At 37.3% G+C, this 21,687-nt stretch overlaps 1 protein-coding gene across 2 annotated transcripts in view; it reads right to left on the bottom strand.

Moving 5' to 3' along the window:
- Positions 1-21,687, bottom strand: part of ida (anaphase promoting complex subunit 5 ida) — a 163,749-nt gene that overhangs the window by 12,218 nt on the left and 129,844 nt on the right. For both annotated transcript variants that reach the window (XM_067146186.2, XM_067146187.2), the window contains exon 12: positions 11,222-11,479. In XM_067146186.2, coding sequence (XP_067002287.2) covers positions 11,222-11,479 — 258 coding nt within the window. The remainder of the gene's footprint in view (positions 1-11,221; positions 11,480-21,687) is intronic.

Raw genomic sequence — 21,687 nt, 5'->3', positions numbered from 1 at the left:
GGAAAGTTAGAAGAACTCCTAGACATGATGGATAGAAGAAAAATATCAATATTGGGATTAAGTGAGACCAAATGGAAAGGGATTGGAAGTAAGACACTTCGTGGAGGTTATAAATTATACTGGAGTGGACAGGAGAAGGTAGCGGAAAATGGTGTTGGGTTCTTAATTAACGAAAGGACTGATGCTACAGCTGAAGTTATCTGCAAAAGTGATAGAATCATTAAAATGTTCATGAAACTGGAGAACACTAAGTACACCATCATACAAGTGTATGCCCCACAGACAGGCTGCAGTGAGGAAGACAAAGAGAAATTTCGGCAAGACCTGGAAGATATAGTTAATGAGGAAAATGTTATTATTATTGGAGATCTAAATGCGCAAGTTGGGGTAGACAGACTTGGGTACGAGAACATCATTGGTCCACATGGATTTGGACAAAGGAAGGAACGCAGAAGGAGAACAACTATTAGATCTGTGCAGAAGAAATGATCTTATAATCAAAAATACATTCTTCAAAAAAAGAGACAGTCACAGAATAACAAGGTACAGTTGGGATGGCCAGTATAGAACACTGATTGACTACGTAATCACAAATAAAGATGGTGGCAGGTACATCACAGATGTAAAGGTCATCCCTAGTGAAAGCATGGACAGTGACCACAGATTGTTGGTAGTAGACTTCAAACATAAGGCAAATGAAACGCAGAACTTATTACAAAAAAACCAAGGGTTAAAACCTGGAAGTTGCAAGAAGTCCAAATAAAGGAAGAATACAAACTAAGGATTCAACAGAGTTTGCCGAAGTGTTAAGTAACCAGCGTTAATGAAGAATGGAAGGCCTTCAAAGACACCTTTGTGGGAGAAGCCAAAAACCTATGTGGAGTTACAAGTTCTATCAAAAGAAAAAAGGAGACACCATGGTGGAATGATAGAGTGAAAACAGCGGTGAAAGAAAGAAACCAAATAAAGAAGGCACTGGACAAGGAAAAACAAAAACAGGGACAAGAACGAAATGAACAAGAAATACAAAGACTCCAAGGAGTATACAGGAACAAGAAACTTGCTGTAAAGAACATTGTAAGGGAAGAAAAAGAGAAGAAATGGAATGAGTTTGCAGACAAACTGGAAGAGGACAGTAGAGGAAATATGAAATTGCTATACAGAGTAGTGAAAAACAAGCAAAGGGATCAAGAGACCATAAAAGCAATAGAACGTGATGATGGAACTCTGGCACAAGAAGAGGGAGAAATTAAACAAGAACTCAAGATCTATTTCGAAAAGCTGCTGAATGGAGATACAGAAAACATAACAACGGATAGAGGAGAGCCAAGTCGAGGAACCACAACTGAACCACCAATTACATGGCTTGAGGTTGAAAATGCGCTCCAGAGCATGAAGAAACGAAAGGCAGTGGGCATAGATGAACTAAGTGCAGATATGCTGAAAGCAGCGGGAGTTACAGGAATCCAATGGCTCTATAGACTGCTCAACAAGATATGGGAGGAAAATACTATTCCTGAGGACTGGAAGATGGGCATCATTGTACCTCTGTTCAAGAAAGGAAGCCGATGAAAATGTACTAATTACCGTGGTATCACACTACTGTCTCATGTCCTGAAAATATTGGAAAAAATAATAGAGACCAGAATCAGAGATATTGTTGAACCAATTTTGGAAGAAGAGCAGTATGGTTTCAGACCAGGAAGGTCAACTACAGACCTTATATTTGCAATTAGGATGCTAATGGAAAAATACTGGGAGAAGAACAAGCCTTTATTTCTAATATTTTTGGACATTGAGAAAGCATACGATAGTGTACCAAGGGAAAGAATTTGGCAATGCATGAAAGAACTTCAAGTGCGAGACAGCCTCATAGACAAAGTGAAAATGTTGTATAGTGGGAACAGAAGCTGTATTCAAGTAGGATGTGGTTTGTCGGACTGGTTTGAAACAAAGAGAGGAGTGCAGCAGGGCAGCTCATTGTCACCACTTCTATTTATTATTGTAATAGATGTAGTAATGAAATCTATTAAAAGGAAAGAACATGGAGATATCAAAGCCTTCACATTTGCAGATGATGTTGCGTTCTGGAGTGACTCAGAAGAGGAATTGGGAGAGAGAATACAAAGCTGGAATGAGGAGTTTAAGAAATATGGTTTAAACATCAGCAAGACCACGACAGTGGTGATGAAAGTGTATGGGGAAGGAGCAGAACCAATAGTCAGGTTAAATGAAGCTCAACTGGACAGCGTTCCAGTTTTCAAATACTTGGGTAGCGTTATATCAAATGACAACCTAGCAAAACATGAGGTGAACAATCGAATCAATAAGGCAACACAATTTTACCACCAGGTAAGACACCTGCTGTGGGATGAGCAAATACCCATGAAAACAAAAATGACATTGTACAAGTCCTATTATACACCAATTCTTACATACAGTCTCGAAACCACAACACTGACCAATAGAGATAATTCCAAACTTCAGGCAGCTGAAATGAAATTCCTACGCACTATGATTCAGAAAACCAGGAAAGACAAGATTAGGAATGAGAAAATTAGAGAAGAAGTAGGAATAGATGATTCTCTCCTCAATAAGATTCAAATATCAAGACTGAAGTGGTTTGGTCACATGAAGAGGATGCCAGTAAACAGAACTGCAAGGAAGGAATTTGACAGAAAGGTAGAAGGAAGACGAGCCGTGGGAAGGCCACGAAGGAAATGGATAGATTTAGTTAAGAGCGATGTACTGCTGAGAGGTCATGATTGGGACAAGTTGGTGGAGGAAGAATGGTACAAGGACAGGATGAGATGGAGGAGGCTCATATACCACACCCGGGAAACTGGAGATGGTTTAGGATGATGATGATGATGATGATGATGATGACCAAAAACCACTCTACTAAAGATGCAGAAAACTCTCTCATTACCAAATATCTAGACACAATGAAGCAAAAACTAACTGCCCTTGCTAAACGTCTCAAGCACTATACTACACCAACAGAAAGAAAGGCACAAAACTCTCTTTTTTAATGGGAATGAGAAACTATTTTGCAACAAACTTGGGACACCTGAGACAGCTAACATGCAGATTAACAATGGGATACCAACTGCAAAGAGCAGAAGAGAATACTGGTCAACCTTGTGATTGATAGCTGGGCATGCAGTAGAGAGAACTGATAACTTTTTCTGAGATTTTTTCTCTCTCCATGCAGTGAACAGCAGTGAGCCACTTCTTTTATATACAGTTTGTTCAGGCTCTAATTTTAAAGACTTTATTCCTGGAGGAAGATATCTTCTATTACTGTGAACAGTACCGGTGAAAAGAGTGTTGATTCCCCAAAGAGCTAATGCCAGGTCAACAGAAGTATAGCAATTGTCCACAACAATATGGTACCCCTTCTAAATATATTTCCAATGCTGTTCAGTAAACTGAAAGCTACATCAAATCCCAATCCTTTACCATTTGGTGCAGAAGCTCCAGACTTTACAGGTAAATAAACACTGAACTGCACTGTATATGATGAAACTGGTTCACACACCTTGAAAAGTTTAATTCCTCGCTGATGGTGATGCTTGTTTGGCAGATACTGAATCAGATGAGTTATGTTTTTAGTACCAACTAATGTCTCGTCAATACTGAGTGTTTTCCCTGGAACATAATTATTTTTAAAATAAGAATTGAAGTGGCCAATGGCTGGCCTAACTTTGAAGAGGGGATTGTAGACCGTGTCACCTGGTTTCTTGCTGCATGTGTTGTCCACAATATGGAAAAAATCTGTTTATTAGTAAGAAAGTATCCCTTGCCATCACTTTTCTAAAGAAGGGTGTGTATTGATTAGGGTGCTGAGGTGACCAATAACTTGACAGGTTCTTTTTCTTCACAAGACCCATATTTATGACCTGGCCAATAAAAGTTTTAAATCTGCCATCCCAATACCACCATCTGGCCATAGACAAAATTGACTGTGCTACTGTAGAACACAAAACTTGTGAATGTATTGTGTGGCATAACAATTAGTCTCTTGCACTAATAATCTCTAGAAATCAAGGGTAAACAGAAAGAAGTACAAGATCGGGCCGCGTTACAGGGAGGCCTATTTCTGGGTGGTGAACAGTAAATGAGACACTTTTTCCGGTAATAATAATAATCGTATGGCCTCAGCTACCGTGTGCAGACATTTCGATTTGACGCCATCTGGCTGTCTGCTCGTCAATTTCGATGTTCTGTTTTACTCTAGGCCCACTAGATGGCAGACAGAGTAAACCGGATCTCTCTTGGGCGTCTATGACTGAGATTTAATTAATTTTGTCGGGTAAATACCAAATGTATCACCAGAGATCTTTTACATGCCGACATCGTATGACATGGAGTGTCGAGTGGACTTTTCTCCGCCCTTCAAAAATCCGACTACCTCTGCCGGGTTTGAACCCACTATCTTGGGATCCGGAGGCCGACACTCTACCACGGATCCACAGAGACAGCTAAATTTTCCGGTGAATTAGCTTTTCCACATCACACCAATTTACGCTCATGCCTTCAATACTTACATTAACAGTCACCCGAAAATCTGTTGTACAACCTGGAAGCTCACCAACATACGCGTCACTGGGTTTTGGGACACCCTGTGAAAATCGACCCGATGCACTCACAATTTCATTTTCAATTTCGTCATCTGATGAACTCTCCACATTATCTTCTACATAGTAAACATCATCACTATCCGTATCATAATAAATCAGTCTTTCAATTTCATTATCATCAACATAAATAGAAACCATGTAGCTTAACCAATAATTTCATGTGTAAAGATAAAATAGTAACTGCCTTCCAAACAAAAGATATTCTTGACTCAAAAAATAGTTTCAAAAGAAAGATAAACCTTCCAACTAGCAGCTAAACACACTACTCCTGCCATCTCTTGAGATTCTTATGAACTACAACGATTTTCCTAACCATCTGTCAGACAAATTTCTATAAAATAATTTTCCGCCTTGTCAATACTTTATACACTTTATTCTATTTAATTACCATACATGTACATGTTTCGAGATCCTCTGCTCTCTTCCTCAGCGGTGCCAAATACTAATTATCTTAGGACTATGGTTCATTGGTGAATATTACTCTAAGTTTTTCTTTTGCCCATTTACATTGTCATTTGTCACATATTTTACCAGAATTTTACCAATCATAAATGATAAAATCTAATTAAATTAATCTCTCTATGTTAATTTATGTCCTTATTAATATCTGAAAATAGTAACTCTTTCTTCATCTTTTATAAAATCTATAAAATTAGTCTCTATCCTGAATTATAAAATAACAAATAATAAATAGCCACTTTGTAAATGAAATTAATAAACTACATTTATGAAGTTAGTCATTTTTAAAAAAAATATTTCTTCTCTCTTCTTTCTTAACGTCTGCTTTAATTTTCTAGACTTCTTATGAATCAGAATTTTCTCCTCTTACTCTCTTCCAATTCCTTAAATAAACAAAACCAAACAAACTAAAATTTAGAGACTTTTTACGAAAAAGAAAACGATGACTCAGATGTTTGGAGAATTTTCATTTAGGTCTACTTACTTCATTCCTTTAATTTATCCGTAAATTGAAATGATGTGATGTTTGTCTGAACCCAAACAATATGTCCTCCTTCCCTCCTTGTTGCTACTTTGCTATTGGTTGCGCGATGATCTGCTCGTTGTTTCTAACCGTCAAATTCCTTAAATAAACAAACTAACAACCAACCTTTAGCGACATGTTTTTTAAATAAAAAAGACAATATCTAGATGTTCAGCCTGGCTGGCATGCTCAGAAAATTAACAGCTAGAAAATTAATGAACAAATTTAAAAACACAAAAATAAAAATAGCCAAAATATCTAAGGACTTGAAATTTCTTAAGGATTGTCTAGCAAATAATTTAATTCCCAAACACTTGAAGTCGGTAGAGAGAAGGGGCATTTTGCAAAAACATGAGAGGGTGACTCAGTTAAAGGTGAATCAAATATGGTTAAAAAGTGAAATTAGATTTTTATATATTAAAAAAAGTCGTCTGAACCAGGACTTATATGACCTTCATCTGCAGATCACAAAAGATGTATCAGGTCTAGTATGGGATGATATAGTAGATAATGTAGAGAATTCGTTGTATTTCATTCTAAAAAAAAAAAAAGCAGATTGCATTAGATAAAAAAAAACTCGAATTACTGAAGGGCCGGAAAGAAGAGAAAAGAGACTATAAAGAGGACAATAAGAGATCGAATAATGATGAAATTAGTTTCTATCCCCCGGTTAAGAATTTAACAGAAACAGAGTTTAGCGCGGAAGAAATGGCAATATTGGAAAAGGGACCAAAGCATAATTGGATGAAAATGGGTAAAGATAATAATAATAATAATAATAAAAGGGAAATAGTGGAGATAGTAGCAGAAGTAGAACAAGTCATATCCAAAGTAGAAGTTGATGAGCAAGAAGCAACAAGACATGAAGTAGGGAAAATACTGTCCAAGATAATAGAGTACAAAGATAAAGAAGCGAACATAATGAATAAGAAAATTAAAGGATTGAAAGGGAAAATCGAAAACAATAACATCACAGTAACCAAAGCAGACAAGGGTAACACAGTAGTTCTAATGAATAAACAGGAATACATTGAAAAAACAGAAGAATTTCTAAGGAATGGCAAGTTCAGTTTAATTAAGAAAGATCCGACGAACGTAGTTCAACATTTTTTTTAAAAAATGTTGAAAGAGGAAACATTTATTATGGACTCAAAGGATGCGAATAGTCTAATAAATATGAACCCGGGAATGCCCACCATGAGAGCATTGCCCAAGATCCATAAACAGGACATTCCCATAAGACCGATAGTAAACTATAGAAATAGTCCAACGTACGGGTTAGCCAAATTTATACAAGTATTTTTAAAAAAACACTTTAAATTCACAGCTGAGACAACAGTCAGTAACACAAACGATTTCTGTAACAAAACAAGGCTTATTGAAATGGAAGAAAATTACACAATTCATAGTCTAGATGTTAAAGACATGTACTCCAACATCCCCACATCTAAAACAATAAATATTGTTAGGAAAAACTTAACAGAGCATAGCGGTTTAAGTAAAGTAGAGGTCGAAGAATTTATCAAATTGTTAGAATACGTAATAGAGAACAATTATTTCGGATTCAATGGCAAGATATACAAACAGGAAAAGGGATTGGCTATGGGTTCCCCGGCGTCGGGTATTCTGGCGAATATTTACATGGACCATGTGGAATCTAATAAAATAATTGGGAAAATTAAGGGATTAGTCAAATGGTTGAGATATGTAGATGATGAGTTTATTATCATAGATGAGAAAGAATTAAGCCCAGCAGAAATACTAAAAAGGGTGAACGAAATAGACAAAGATATCAAATTCACAATAGAATCACAGGAAGGAGGATCACTGAACTATTTGGACATCAAAATAATGAGAAATGGGAGGGAATTAGAATATCAAGTTTATAGAAAAGAAACGACCACTAGTACAATTATTAGGAAGGACTCCAACCATCCAGGACAGCAGAAGAAAGCAACATTTTATAATATGATAAACAGAGCCATTAAGTTTCCCTTAAAAAGACGAGCGTTTGAAAAAGAGATGACCACCATATATGAGATCGCGAAGAAAAATGGATACACCAAGAAATATGTAGATAAAATATCGCGTTTAAGACAAACAACAGTAACAAAATTTTTTTATTTAACTCGCATAAGGTCAACAAACCCGACAGATTTAGTAAATCAGGAGTATATTGTATCAAGTGCCAAAATTGTGGGAAAAAATACATTGGACAATCAGGGAGGAGTTTAGAGACGAGATACAAGGAGCACGTGAATGCGGTAAGACATAGGAGGTTCTCAGCAATGGGTGAACACATGGAGGAACACAATCATAATTTTACGGAAATAGACAAAGATATGGAAATACTGCACACGACAACAAAAGGAAAACTAATGGACGTTCTGGAGAAGATAAATATATATATATATATTGATCAGAAAAACAATAATGAAAACAACTTAAATGAACCATTAAATGAAGAAAATGCGATGTACAAATTGGCATACAATCTTATAAGGAAGGAAAGAAAGCGAGAGAGAAAGAAATAGTTCCGTGCCACAAGTACGCTTCCCCTCCACCCCCTACATTACGTAACCAGCAGCACAGCGACTAGTAGCAGCGAGCACAACAAGGTCATTGAGAGCAGAGAGTAGAACACGTTTGTTTTCAAACTAGCACAAGTATATATTGAGAGCAAGGTTAAAATTTGACATCAAGACGAACTGAAGTAAGTAAAATACAATTCTCTGAACATCTAGATATCGTCTTTTTTATAAAAAACATGTCGCTATAGGTTGGTTGTTAGTTTGTTTATTTAAGGAATTTGACGGTTAGAAACAACGAGCAAATCATCGCGCAACCTATAGCAAAGTAGCAACAAGGAGGGAAGGAGGACATATTGTTTGGGTTCAGACAAACATCACATCATTTCAATTTGCGGATAAATTAAAGGAATGAAGTAAGTAGACCTAAATGAAAATTCTCCAAATATCTGAGTCGTCGTTTTCTTTTTCGTAATAAGTCTCTAAATTTTAGTTTGTTTGGTTTTGTTTATTTAAGGAATTGGAAGAGAGTAAGAGGAGAAAATTCTGATTCATAAGAAGTCTAGAAAATTAAAGCAGACGTTAAGAAAGAAGAGAGAAGAAATATTTTTTAAAAAATGACTAACTTCATAAATGTAGTTTATTAATTTAATTTACAAAGTGGCTATTTATTATTTGTTATTTTATAATTCAGGATAGAGACTAATTTTATAGATTTTATAGAAGATGAAGAAAGAGTTACTATTTTCAGATATTAATAAGGACATAAATTAACATAGAGAGATTAATTTAATTAGATTTTATCATTTATGATTGGTAAAATTCTGGTAAAATATGTGACAAAGGACAATGTAAATGGGCAAAAGAAAAACTTAGAGTAATATTGCAACTAATTTAAAATTCATATATTTTAATATATAATTGAAATATATGATACCAATGAACCATAGTCCTAAAATAATTAGTATTGGGCACCGCTGAGGAAGAGAGCAGAGGCTCTCGAAACATGTACATGTACGGTAATTAAATAGAATAAAGTGTATAAAGTATTGACAAGGCGGAAAATTATTTTATAGAAATTGGTATATAAGTCAATACGGACCAAAATGGTGAAAATAGTCAAATCTGTCAGACAGACGGTCCGCAGTTCTTGGGTTAAATAGAATAGACTCCATGTTCAGTTGATGGTTATTGAGTTATACTTCCCCTTAAAACAATAACAATCCTCCCTACTGGGTCTGCATCTGAATATAACAGAACCAGCTAACAAACTGGAATAGACAAGTTTTCTCCTGTAGTCTTCAAAATGCATTTCCACTGAATGTTTAGAGCATTTTCAGAATGCTAAACAGAGGGAATTTTGTAATCGGATTCCAGTGGTTACACAACACATAGTAAGGAAAAGGAAAACTAAATTACACAGCATTTTAACACTTTTAGCACAAAACAAAACATCAGATGAACTGCATCAAAAATAAACAAGTGAACATCACATTGGGCGAGACGACTATAATAAAGGATGTGGAGCAGGCATGGGAACCTACCAGGGCCATTGGGATACGTAGGTCGCGGGTTTCTTTCTAGAAACGGTGACCCCTTGATCTGCGATACTATTTTCCAAAATAAACGTTATCAAATAAAAATTCATCCGTCCAAAATAGGTTATCATATCTCAACGTAAACAAGATTAAATATAATTTAGCAAGGACTGTTCCTTTGAGTCAAAGAGGCTAACATACAGAGATACTTTAACACAACGCAACTTCCAGAATACAACAATTACAGGTAATAAGAATAAAATGATATTAAAAATACAACATTAAGTAAAAATTAACGGCATGTTCAAATAATTGCACTACATAATGGAAACAAGATGGAAATCAGAAATACATAACTTTAGGCAGAGGCCAGTTCAACTTACTCCCACACTATATACACTTCTTATGCAGGGTAGAGGAGAAACTAGCATGCATCAATTGACGCAAAGTTCCTGAAGGCAAACCCTGGGGGAAATAAAATTAATTTACTAATTACACTGTTTACAAAAGGCGAGTGCCTCCAAAATCAAACGGGCAGGCCCAGCTGATAGGCTAAGGCATCTTAATAATTGAGTGGCGAGTCTGGGCGAGTAGGGGTAAACTCCTATGTGAGAAGAAAAGGAAACAAATTTAAATGAAGGCGGAAATGAAACCAACAGCGCTTACTCCAAGACATGCCATCCTGGGAGCGAGGGTCGCCGACGTGCGCCTGATCGCTGGACAGACGAGAAATGAAAAGACCACGAAACCTTGCCCCGCTCTCTTAAGAAGGCCGAGGCTGGCCCTGGTCCGATCACAAGGTAACCAATCAGGCCACAGAAGCTTACCTCTTGCCATCCAGATCCACCAATCAAAATCCCTTACCAAGTCATGATGTTTTCACGATATTCCAGAACATCACCTAACCCTAATCGTGAACTTTCCATCTTCCAAAATTAGTAAAAACATGGTTCTAGAATCGACAGGGGCAGACACACCCTGTTCCAAAAGTCCACGTTATGATGGAAATGTTCTGGAATATCACCTAACAATAATGATAAGAACCCTTTGAATTTAATAACAGGGAAGAATAAAGTTCATTGTAAAATTTGACCAACCTGAAACTCTTAACTCTTATGATATTGTATGAGTTTTTGGAATTGAAGAAACGAAGGTCCTTTGTGAATATGTTGTGGGAAAAGAGATAAAAGGCTAGGAAACTCCATGTTTCACAAGGAATATTTTCACCACTTCCTCAGAAGAAATCACAACAGTTGTAATAATGACAGTTTGATTAATATCATATGGAATAAATCTGAAAGCTTATCATGTCTAATCATATCTGAATGATATAGTAGTCTCAAAATTCCTAAAAGTTATAGTAATGTTGAAGATTATGAATGAACTAATGATAAAAATATTTTTCAACATTCTAGATACTAAATACCATTATTATTATTATTATTATTATTATTATTTATTATTATTATTATTATTATTATTATTATTATTATTATTTTTTCAGTTGATTAAATAATAAATTATAATTACCTGAAGATACAGGACATCCTTCACTCTAGAATAAGCCTCAACTTTCAAGAAATTACTTTTGGATTTATTCAACATTTGGATTGCTTCCAGTATGGCACTATTTCTAGCTTCTTCAGGAAGGTTTGCAGCTGCTGCCACTTTACATTCCGCATACAGTACCAGTGCCCTAGCTTGGTCAAAATAGCTTCCATGAGAAAGGATCACTAAAAGTGATTCGTTAATTAATTTGAGGGCTTGATTAGGAAGACCCATCTGTAACTGTATAAAGACAAATGTTGCTTAAATATGAACTCTCTTCAATTCTACACTATTATCAGACATCAATTTTAAAGCAGTAATGGCTCAAAGGTAAGACTGGAGAAATACTACTTTAAATCACACAAGAAGATATATTAAAACATTTAAATATGTCCAAAACAGAAAAAGAGAAACATAAATGATTACTTTTTGACTTATTGCAAGAAGTGTCTTAGAAGCACAGAACATTTCTTGCAAGGCAGTGTTTACAGTGCACTATGTCTTCTAGGTTGGGCTAAAATATATTTTGTTATTTGCACTGATCTAACTCAGTATGATTCTTAGCTTTGACAACATGAAACCTACTGTGGTATCATCATTTCTTATGCAGCCAGGCATTGCTATAAATGATGTGAAAGTGTTGTTTATTAGGGTTGGTTGATGTGTGTATTTTAATGGCTTTGACAAATATATACATACATCTTTCTTAGCAAACCAAAAATACAGCGTCTTTAAAAAAAAATTTTTTTTTAAAGCTTTGGCAGTAGTACCACTTAGAGCATGGCACGGCTGGCTGGCTCAATGACACTCCGTCACTAGCTGATATAACGCATGCCTTTCCTCCCAACTATATCAAGGCAATTCACTATTACAGAATAGCTACTTCTAGTGAAACCATTGGTCTAAAACCTACCTTGATGTTTTAAATGTTGTCGCTCAGCTGTCAAACATACCTGACACCTCATAAACAAGTTTTCAGACACTAGGCAAATCTCAGCCCGTGTAACGTTCAAAATAACTTGTCCAATGTTCTCTTTTAGTTCTTCTTAGACGTTTGTCTTCTTCCCCTGCTGTGCCAGTACAGACTTGTTTGTGATCGAGGCTGCGAATTCTTACTTTTTGCAGCGTTGCTCACAGGAGCGATAGCCGCCTTGGGTGCAGTGATCTTCTGAGAAAGTGTTGCTGCTGTAAATGACAAACCTGATAGACTCTGTACTATCATGCTGAAGTCTAGTGTCTTGGCAGGTGTTTTCACTGAACTTATGGCGCACTTGCTGGTAGGAAAGACCATCCAGGGTCTTGATCTCCTGGATCTTCTTCTCACTGAGATATACCAGACAGTTCCGATCTTGGGGAGAATGAAGACCAAGGCAGTTAGTGTGTATAAGTAGTGTGCACCTTTCTGTGCCATGAGCTCCTCTTCCACAACTATCACACACAGACTGATTCGAACAACGGGATACCATGTGTCTGAATCTTTGGCATTGATAGCACCGCATGAGAGGCGGAATGTATGGCGTCACATCGCAATGATAAGTTGTAACCTTGACCTTCTCTGGCAACAGTGACAATTTGAAGGAGACTATGAACGCACCCATGGTAACATCTCCACCATTGACTTTACATGTAATGCGCCGGACGTGTATCATGCCACAGTGTTTCGTGCCTTCCATTAACTCATCGTCAGTGTTCAAGATGGGATCAAGGTTGAAGACAACTCCATGAACCCGATTCAAGGTTTTGTGCCCTTCCATGAGGATTTCGTCAAAGTGGTCGCACTTGAGCAACTGATCAGCTTGATATGCAGTGCGAGTCTTGAGCAGCAAACTATCATCATCACATATTTTCTTTAAGTCTTCCAGTTTGCTGCAGACAACTTCAATGTGTCTACTGAACAAGACAGACTTTACCAGCTTAAAATTGTGGCCATCGGTTTTGGTAGCAACCAGGAACCTAGGGGAGCTGGAAACCAAATCAACACACTGTGCTTGCTCCCACGGGATGCCCCTTTGAGGGAATCAAATGTTAAAGACTTGGGTGGCAGACCACCCTGGGCATGGCACGCCCAAATTCATCCTCCCCGACTGCCGCCCACTCTGATCAAGGGCCTCTGTAGTCGAATCAAGCTGCCAAGGCAATACCCACCTGGTTGTAGCAGGTATTGCCCAGGATCCGATGTTCGACGATGCCTAATATGGGCTGACTGAGAAAATGAGCACTAAGAGTCCCTTTCTCAAATCACCTTAAATAATGTAGCATGTACTCCATAGCCTGTACAGAGTGATAAATATATATGTATTTTTAAAAAAATTAAAAAAAAAATAATATGTCCTTCTCGCATTTGGCATATGAGGGGACCTGTGTTTTTTAGATTTTTGGGATAACGTTGGGCTTTTGAGCATAGTTGCACACGTAATAGGCCCATCCCCAAGCAGTACGCACATCAAGAAATTTGATTCGGTCTACAACTAACCCTCATAAAATATAAGACATGAACAGGGGACTGATGTTCACATGACCCTTTTATTCGCCTTCTACGACAGGCAGTAATTGACCGTGGATGTATTCAACCCCTCCCATTCACAGGGGGAGCCAACACATGGTATCAAAGCCACAATCCATTTCCGCACCTAGGTCGCCCGTTTTTAGTCTACTCTTACGACAAACAGGGGATACCGTATACCATGAGTGCATTCTTTGCCTGCGTCCTCCACCCACAGGGGGGGTGTTGCCTGTTTTAGTCACCTCTTACAGCAGGCAGAGGATCCCCTGGGTGTATTCTTCATCTGCGTCCCCTCACTCACAGGGGGTAATTTGCACAATATCCAGCATAAGAATTCAATGAACTTCCACGGTATGCAACATAACAAAATATGTCTGTCGATATAACACAGTTTGCTCTGGTGGACAAAATACAAGTTGAAATGACAGTCACTTTTCAAGACTTATTTCTACTGGGTGTATGTGTCATTTTCATCATCATTTCAACCTCATCGTGATGTGCAGGTCACCTATAGGCGTTGATTCAAAAGACCTGCCTGCACCTGGCAAGCCAAACTTGTCCTTGGACACTCCCAGCAAAAAAAGCCATATGCCATTTCATTTCAGTACTGTGGTATGAAAGAGCACATGAAAAAACCACATGAAGTCGCTTTCAAATTCATTTTTTTCCCTGGATGGATATAATACGGTTTGCAATGATACTCCTCATACACTGGTCATTCCATTCTTATCTTTCAATTAAAATAAAGATACAGTCATCATCATGTAATCCTTCCAGCTTGCCGGCTAGGGTGGTGTTGAAAAACTCCTGCCAGCATTGTCTGTCCATGATCACTCTCCAGCCCCCTCTTCTACTCTGGACATCTATCTTCCGCTGGTCCAGTCATTGTTTCCTTGGTCGTCCATCTTCCACTGACTGCCTGTTTCATGCATGCATGTGGTGTTTGAGTGCCTGGAACTCTCTTTACATGCCTGAACCATTTAATTCTTGCATACCTTATTCTTTCTTCCAGAGGGTGCTCCACTTGCAAAGATGATCACACACCCTCATTTCTCACATAATTCTGCAGTGTTTTCTGCATGGTGGTGGTGGTGGTGGTGGTGGTGATTATTGTTTTAAGAGGAAGTACAACTAGGCAAACATCCTCTATTTTCTGCATGGCATTCCTAAGAAACTTTAATCCACACACCTGCAGTTTCCTTAGGTCTCTAGTCCAGAATATGCAAGTGTTTTAGGCCATATGTGAGTATGGAAATAAGATACGAGTTATACAAGGACATCTTGGTTTGTAGAGGGTACCTTCTTTTCCCAGGGCAGGGGACATATCAGATTAGAGATTTTAAACCCATTGGCCACTCAATTAAGTACTTTTTGCCCTGCTCCACCCTTGTTTGAAACCATGCTCCAGAGGCACTTGAATTCTTCTACTGCTGTAATGTATTGTCCATTGGCAACTAGTATTATCTCTACACATTTTCATGGCAATCGCTTTTTGTTTTTCTCATTTTCATTTAAAATCATTGAACTTGGTTATTCATTTGTTAAGCCGGTTTTGTACTCCCTTTTCTATCTCCCCTCAAATAGCAATGTAATCAGAAAAAGCCAAGGCATTTAACTCTACATTTAACCCATTGCCATGCAAATATTTTCCTTGAAAAATGTACCTCAGAATGTGATTATTTTTTCTACATTTTATGTTATGGATGCTAAAATGATTACAAAAGCATACTCAATCAAACTAACAACATTTTAGGACTTTTAAGGTATGGTACATCTTGAAACATCCATCCACGTGGAGGGCAACTTTGAATCTGTTGCACTCGAAACAAGATTCCTTCCGGATTCCACACCCAAAACAGACTTTTCATCTCTTTGATGGGGCTGATTTACTTGCTGTAGGAGCAATCTTTTCAGGAAAATGACCCCAATGTCTTCCCTGTTGTCTCATTGGTGTGCTACCTTGAGATGGATGTCCTCTAGTGGCATCATCAGGAAGGGTGACATCTTCCAGAATTTTATTTACTTAGGCATTGGCTTCCGCAAATTCCCTCCCCCAAAAAAGTGTCAGTAAGGAACTGACTCACAAAGTCACATTCTGTAGCATTATCACCCAGACGCCTCCTGACTATAGTATTTAACTCCCCAAAAACTGCACACGCACTGCCTTTCGGAACATTACTGGCCAACTCCAGTTCCAATTGCTCAATGTGGTGAGGTTATGTACAAACTTATCTTCATCCTCTCTATCACTTTCACGAGCGGAGTCACAGCTCTCAAACGCACTACACTGCTAAAACTACTATCAGATAATTCTGAGTTATCTACATCACCACTATCAAGAAGAAATTGCAGAATTCTTTCCTCTTCCTCCTAGTGTTGTTTACAGGATATCTTGCTCCGTAGCATTCATTTCATGAACAAGATAACCAAATTTAGAAGCAAAATAAACATTTACAAAATGGCCTTTGGATAATAACATTGGCATGTAAACATGCTAGCACTATCTAGGAACGCAATTCTAAAGTACAACATCACAACCGAAAGAAATCAATAGTCAGACAGACGTATTTCCAACTTGAGTACACGGCAACAGTAAAATGAAAAAGGTAAGGGTCCACATTTTCAATACAACCAGATCAGTTATAGAGCCATTGAAGGTTATGGTAAAGAAGAAGTCAATGGAAATTGCACAGAAGTATAATACGTCCAGCCGTTATACGTACAGTTACTATGCGTCCAACTGTGTTTGTCGGCCGAGATATCTCGCTCATTTGAATAGGAAATTTTGATGGAAATAGGATGAAGGCGAAAATTCATAAGCTCACAACCCTGTGGTCATCGGATAATTATATCCAGAAAATCATCATCTAGTGTATAAGAGGAAACCCCAGTAAATGAAAAGATCACATGTAAGCGGGAGAATAAAGCAAGTTTTATATGTGACATTGTCCCCTTCAAAAGTGGAAATAATTTATTAAGGGAGAATGATTTATTTCATCAGTGAGTTGGAACATTATTTCGATCGCCAGGAGGGTGAGATTTTTCACTCCCGTGCTAGCGTGAACAAGCCGCCTGCGAACCGGTTTTCCCAACCTGAAGCAGGGTGAAATTCCTGTTAGGTGTCCTTCAGACACATGTGTGTGGGTGCCACGTGATCGGGCGGGCAGCGTGATTATAATCGATCAATAATTGCAAGGTCGTGTGACGTGAAACTAGGGCAGCCAATAAAAATGACAACCTTCACAGGAATGCAACGGATCCACCAATCAGATATAATCAAGAGGCACACCTCCGTCTTAAGACAGTGAATTTATGGTAATTCCAAAGGAAATTTTATAGAGGGTTTTTACTTTTAAACACTTGATTTGAGCGTTACTCTGAATGCAGCTACGGTCGAGACTGGACGTCGTTTGCTTTACTGGGAGACTTTGCATTAGAGAAGGCACTGAGGACTGAATAAACTGCAATTCAGGCATTTGAAAAACTTCTCTACGATTTATTTATGACTACATAAAATCAGCTTCATGGTCCGTATCGCACTTCAATAGATTCACAATTAAGTATTTATTTTCCACCTAGGTGGAAAATAAATACTTAATTGTGAATTTATTTATGACTGTCGTAAGATAAGTGTCCATCTCCAAATTATTAAACATCGCGTGTGTATCCTGGACTATTGCTAAGACTTTTATTAGTTTCAGCTTTTCTACGAGAACTCAGAAGAAGGAAGGTCGTTGGTTCGAGCTCGCTTCAAGATGGCTATCCCTTTCCGAGATGAATCCTACTGTTTCCAGTGCACCTTCATCTCCTCCATGAGTCACTAATTATGTAAGGCGTCGGACATGGGCAAGACTTTGTTCGATGGAAGGTGATGTGACCACGTACTAGATCATCAGCCAGAATCCAGTTAACACCAGCCACATGAGTATTCTTTAAGAATTCATCTTTCTATCTTTCTGTAAAATGTCTGTAAAACGTAGCCTTACCTTATTCATTTAGATTTTCTATTAGTTTAGCAGTAGTTTGACTTTTCATTCTTCTTTCCTCGGTGGGAGGTAGTTTGTGCTCTGGAATGAATGTGTATTCGGTTCTATTAGTTAGAGATAAGAGTGAATGTCATCGAGAGAGACCTCAACTGTCCTAAAAATTTAAGACGGCAGGAGAAATAAAAGTAAATGACCTCCGCATTAATCTTGAATGATTTTGAAATAGTTTGAAAATTAATTGAGACAGATTAGGACAGTGTTCTAGTGTTTTTCTAAGTGTCAAATTTCATTCTACGATTATACGACAATTCTGTGGACTAGTCATCTGAATAATTTCGTACGATAGCTTTGCAAGTGTGATTAGGCACGGTCAATAAATATAATAATAATAATAATGAGTAAAAATAATTAAACCTAATTACGGGCTAAAATTTGAATAAGGTCATGGGTTTAATGTTGGTTTTTTCTTGGAAAGAATTATCGTGTGCTCACTTTATGTAAAGTAGGCCTGGAACATGGCATCCTCCGGGCGGAGTAATGATGAATTATACGTATATTTTACTGTGCTATTAATTTGATTATGACTTGCAGATGGACATTATATTTTGTGTGATAATTTATGCATCCATTAGAGTCATTTTTGGAAGAAATGTGTCACTGGACATGATTTCTTCGAGCTTGAGTGCAGATTAATCGAGAGCCACGATATAGTAGGAGAATAAGAATAAATGCCGCAACTCATGTACCGTAAGCGCGTATTCTAATATTTTGACCTGTGCTGTAGGTATTTTACTTGCTTATTTTGAGTGATTTCTATTTAAAGGATTCCCTTGAACATCATTGTATAATTAATTTCTGCATAAAAGTGATAACCTCAACTCTATCACGTCCTAGATCGATACCTGGAATATACATGATATTGTCATCTAGAGAATGATTTCCCTAATTTGGAATAAATCCAAAATTTAATAATAATGGGTTAGTGTTCGTGTAAATAATATTGTAATATTGTCGTGTACCTATGTGTGAATGTGTGATGTGTGATTTGATTATATTCTGTGTTTTGTGAATTTTCTTGAATGGTTTTATGATGATGTTTTCCACTGCGCGCGTCAAATTTTGACCGATTTACGTTATTTTCGTGTGTCCGTGATTTGATGAATTATGAATCTTTAGAAGATTTTATTATAATTTAAGGTAGATTAGGATCTAATTCACTAAAATAAATTGAATAAGAGAAGGCAACGTCCGTGGATTGATGTCACGAGGCTGAATTTTTAGTTATTGTACAGTCACTTATTGCATAACAGCGAGTAACGTTTAGGTTGATATGAGATCAAATAAGAATTAATTATGAGAAGTTCAGTCACTTAATAATTATAAAAATGAATGGATTGATGAAGGGAAAGTCTAAGGAAGACTTATTAACCACAATTTCTTGAATTAAACATTTTTCAATAATTTTAATAAGGGAAAGAAAATGATCATTTTCTTGTAGAATTAAGTGAGATCCGGAAGGAATATTTTAATTTAAGCAATTTAATTATCATTATTGGAGAGAGTGATACCAGATAGTATTTTGATTTTCAATCCAGTTTATAGTAAATTAATGATCCCTATTATTATTATTATTACAGACAAGAACATTCGTTGAGCTTTAATTTGATCAAGATTCCTTATAGACGATAGCACGAGGAGAAGAGATTTTCAAGAATTAGACCCAGATTTTGTAAATTTAATTGTTTATTGGAAGAGTGATAGTTTTTAATAAATGTATAAACCTATTTTAGCTTCTTTTCATTTGTCGCTAGTCCTTCATCTATTCCTGCCTTTAAAATTTTCTGCACAGCCGATAAGCGAATGGTCTACCTCTGAGACTCTCGCTCACCGGCGAGCTGAGCCCGGCATGATGGGGGCAACATTCAGGTCCAGCAATAGCATATATGGCGGAGGCCATGGTTTGAATGATGCAAGTTCAGTGATCAAGAAAGCGTTGATGAAACAATCGATTGCACACGTCAAGAAGATATATCTGAATGTTTAAACGTGTTCCTTTGCATGATTTCTTAATTAAGAGAGTGACGTCATAGAAGGCATTCCTCAAATGACAACCAATGTTATTATTGTAATATTCAAATAGGACTTTATGTGAACAATGCTATAGTAAAAAAAAAAAAAAAAAAGGGATTGAAGGTCGAGAGAAAGAACTGCTATGTACATTTAAGAAGGAAGTTAGCTGAAAATTGTAAGACTTGAGAAGTTATTGTGAGAGGAATACGGAAAGAAATAATAATAATATTATTAATAATAATAATAATGATGATGATGTCTAGCGTTTTACATAAGAAACACGACAAGTGTTTTTGGATTAACATTGAAATATTGTGTGTCATATATCATTGTGCTAATTCCGATTGTACAAGTTTCAAGTCAGAATGGCCACGAAGGTGGAAGATTGTTCCTGTAATACCATAACCAAATCAACCATGAGGGCTTGAACAGGATTAGTGTCCTGACAGGCCTGGGACTATGGGGAAATTAAATAACATTTAAAATTTAACCAGATGAGAGGATGGAGATGAGCTACAAGAATCCATCAACGATAAGTACCTCAAGATGTTGTCTTTCCTCTATTATGTCATGTAGAATGCATAGCAGTAGCGTAGATTTTTTCCTTTATTTGCCATGAGGTGACATAATTAATATACAGATTGAGTAACATAATGTGATCATTGCAAATATGTCATGATATCCATAATTGCAGTTAAGTTTACAATACGGCGATATCGGAATCATGTTTCCCATGTAATATTTAACTTCTAAAATCATGCACATGTGGTAATTATCCCGGGATTTCCTAAAGTTTGTTCATGAATGTAGGAAATCGTCGGCTTATTTCTAAAACCTCGTAAGTCCAATTTTTCACGATTTTTAGGTTTGGAGCGCGTTGTATGGATTTATGTTCGCTCTATCTGCTGGATAAAACCTTGTATGTCTTTCTTGCATTTTTAAAGAGTTATTTAAAATAAATTAAACCTCGTATCATTTTCGACTTTAGAATGTTACTATAAAACCTCGTAAGTCTCCTGTTGTGACATGCGTGTTTTTATATCTCAGGTGATGGCATGAAGTTTACCTAAGACCACGTAACCCTGCTCTTAATAGAGCTGCCCATTTGTCCACCACCTCTAACAATGAATTAAACAACATTCGACCTCTGTTGTACTCGCGGGAATCGTAGATAAACGCCTGTTGAATAGACTCAAATAGTACCGTGCTAAGGTTAGTGTGGTGTTACAATACACGTTGAGGCGTAATTATGCAAAATAAACTAAAACGTAATTTGGACTATGAAATGTCTATGAGATATCTATTTAAATTGCGTGCCTTTTCGGCACAGCTCATCTACTTTGATTTATGCGCTCTGCAATTGAACTCTGCATACTTGGCACGGGACGCGTGTATCGAGCGATGAGATTATTAATGTCACTATAATCATATTAAATTGGGATTTGACGCTATTGCACGAACTGTGTTGTTTATCTATATATCTGTATGACACAAATTATCCTCAGTGCGAGGGCGCACAGAACATTCGATCTACATGTCTACTACTCATTGTATGTATGGCTATTGGGACATTACAGCACCTAATTATCCTGAAAGTTTTTATCTGGTATGTATGATCGTACAGTGGACTCTGCAAAACGAACTCTTACGCCATCTGTGTGCGTCCATTGGAACTGCTAATTGTGTACTGGACTTGATCACCAGAGCGCTTTCCAACATTAGACTGTGTCGCCGCGTGTGGCGGATAGTGAAGTACGCTTGTCTACGGTTGAAACTGTTTGAAAGCAAATGTTGACTGGAACTATGGCGTGCATAGCCGCTGCTAACACAATGAATCTACCTCCGGGTATAGGCTGAAGGCCTAGAACTACCCCAGCTGGGGATTTGTG

The sequence above is a fragment of the Anabrus simplex genome, chromosome 4 (assembly GCF_040414725.1).
Source record: "Anabrus simplex isolate iqAnaSimp1 chromosome 4, ASM4041472v1, whole genome shotgun sequence".
Taxonomy (NCBI): domain Eukaryota; kingdom Metazoa; phylum Arthropoda; class Insecta; order Orthoptera; family Tettigoniidae; genus Anabrus; species Anabrus simplex.
Note: the sequence above shows the minus strand (reverse complement) of the source record. Positions and strands in the feature narration are given on the sequence as shown.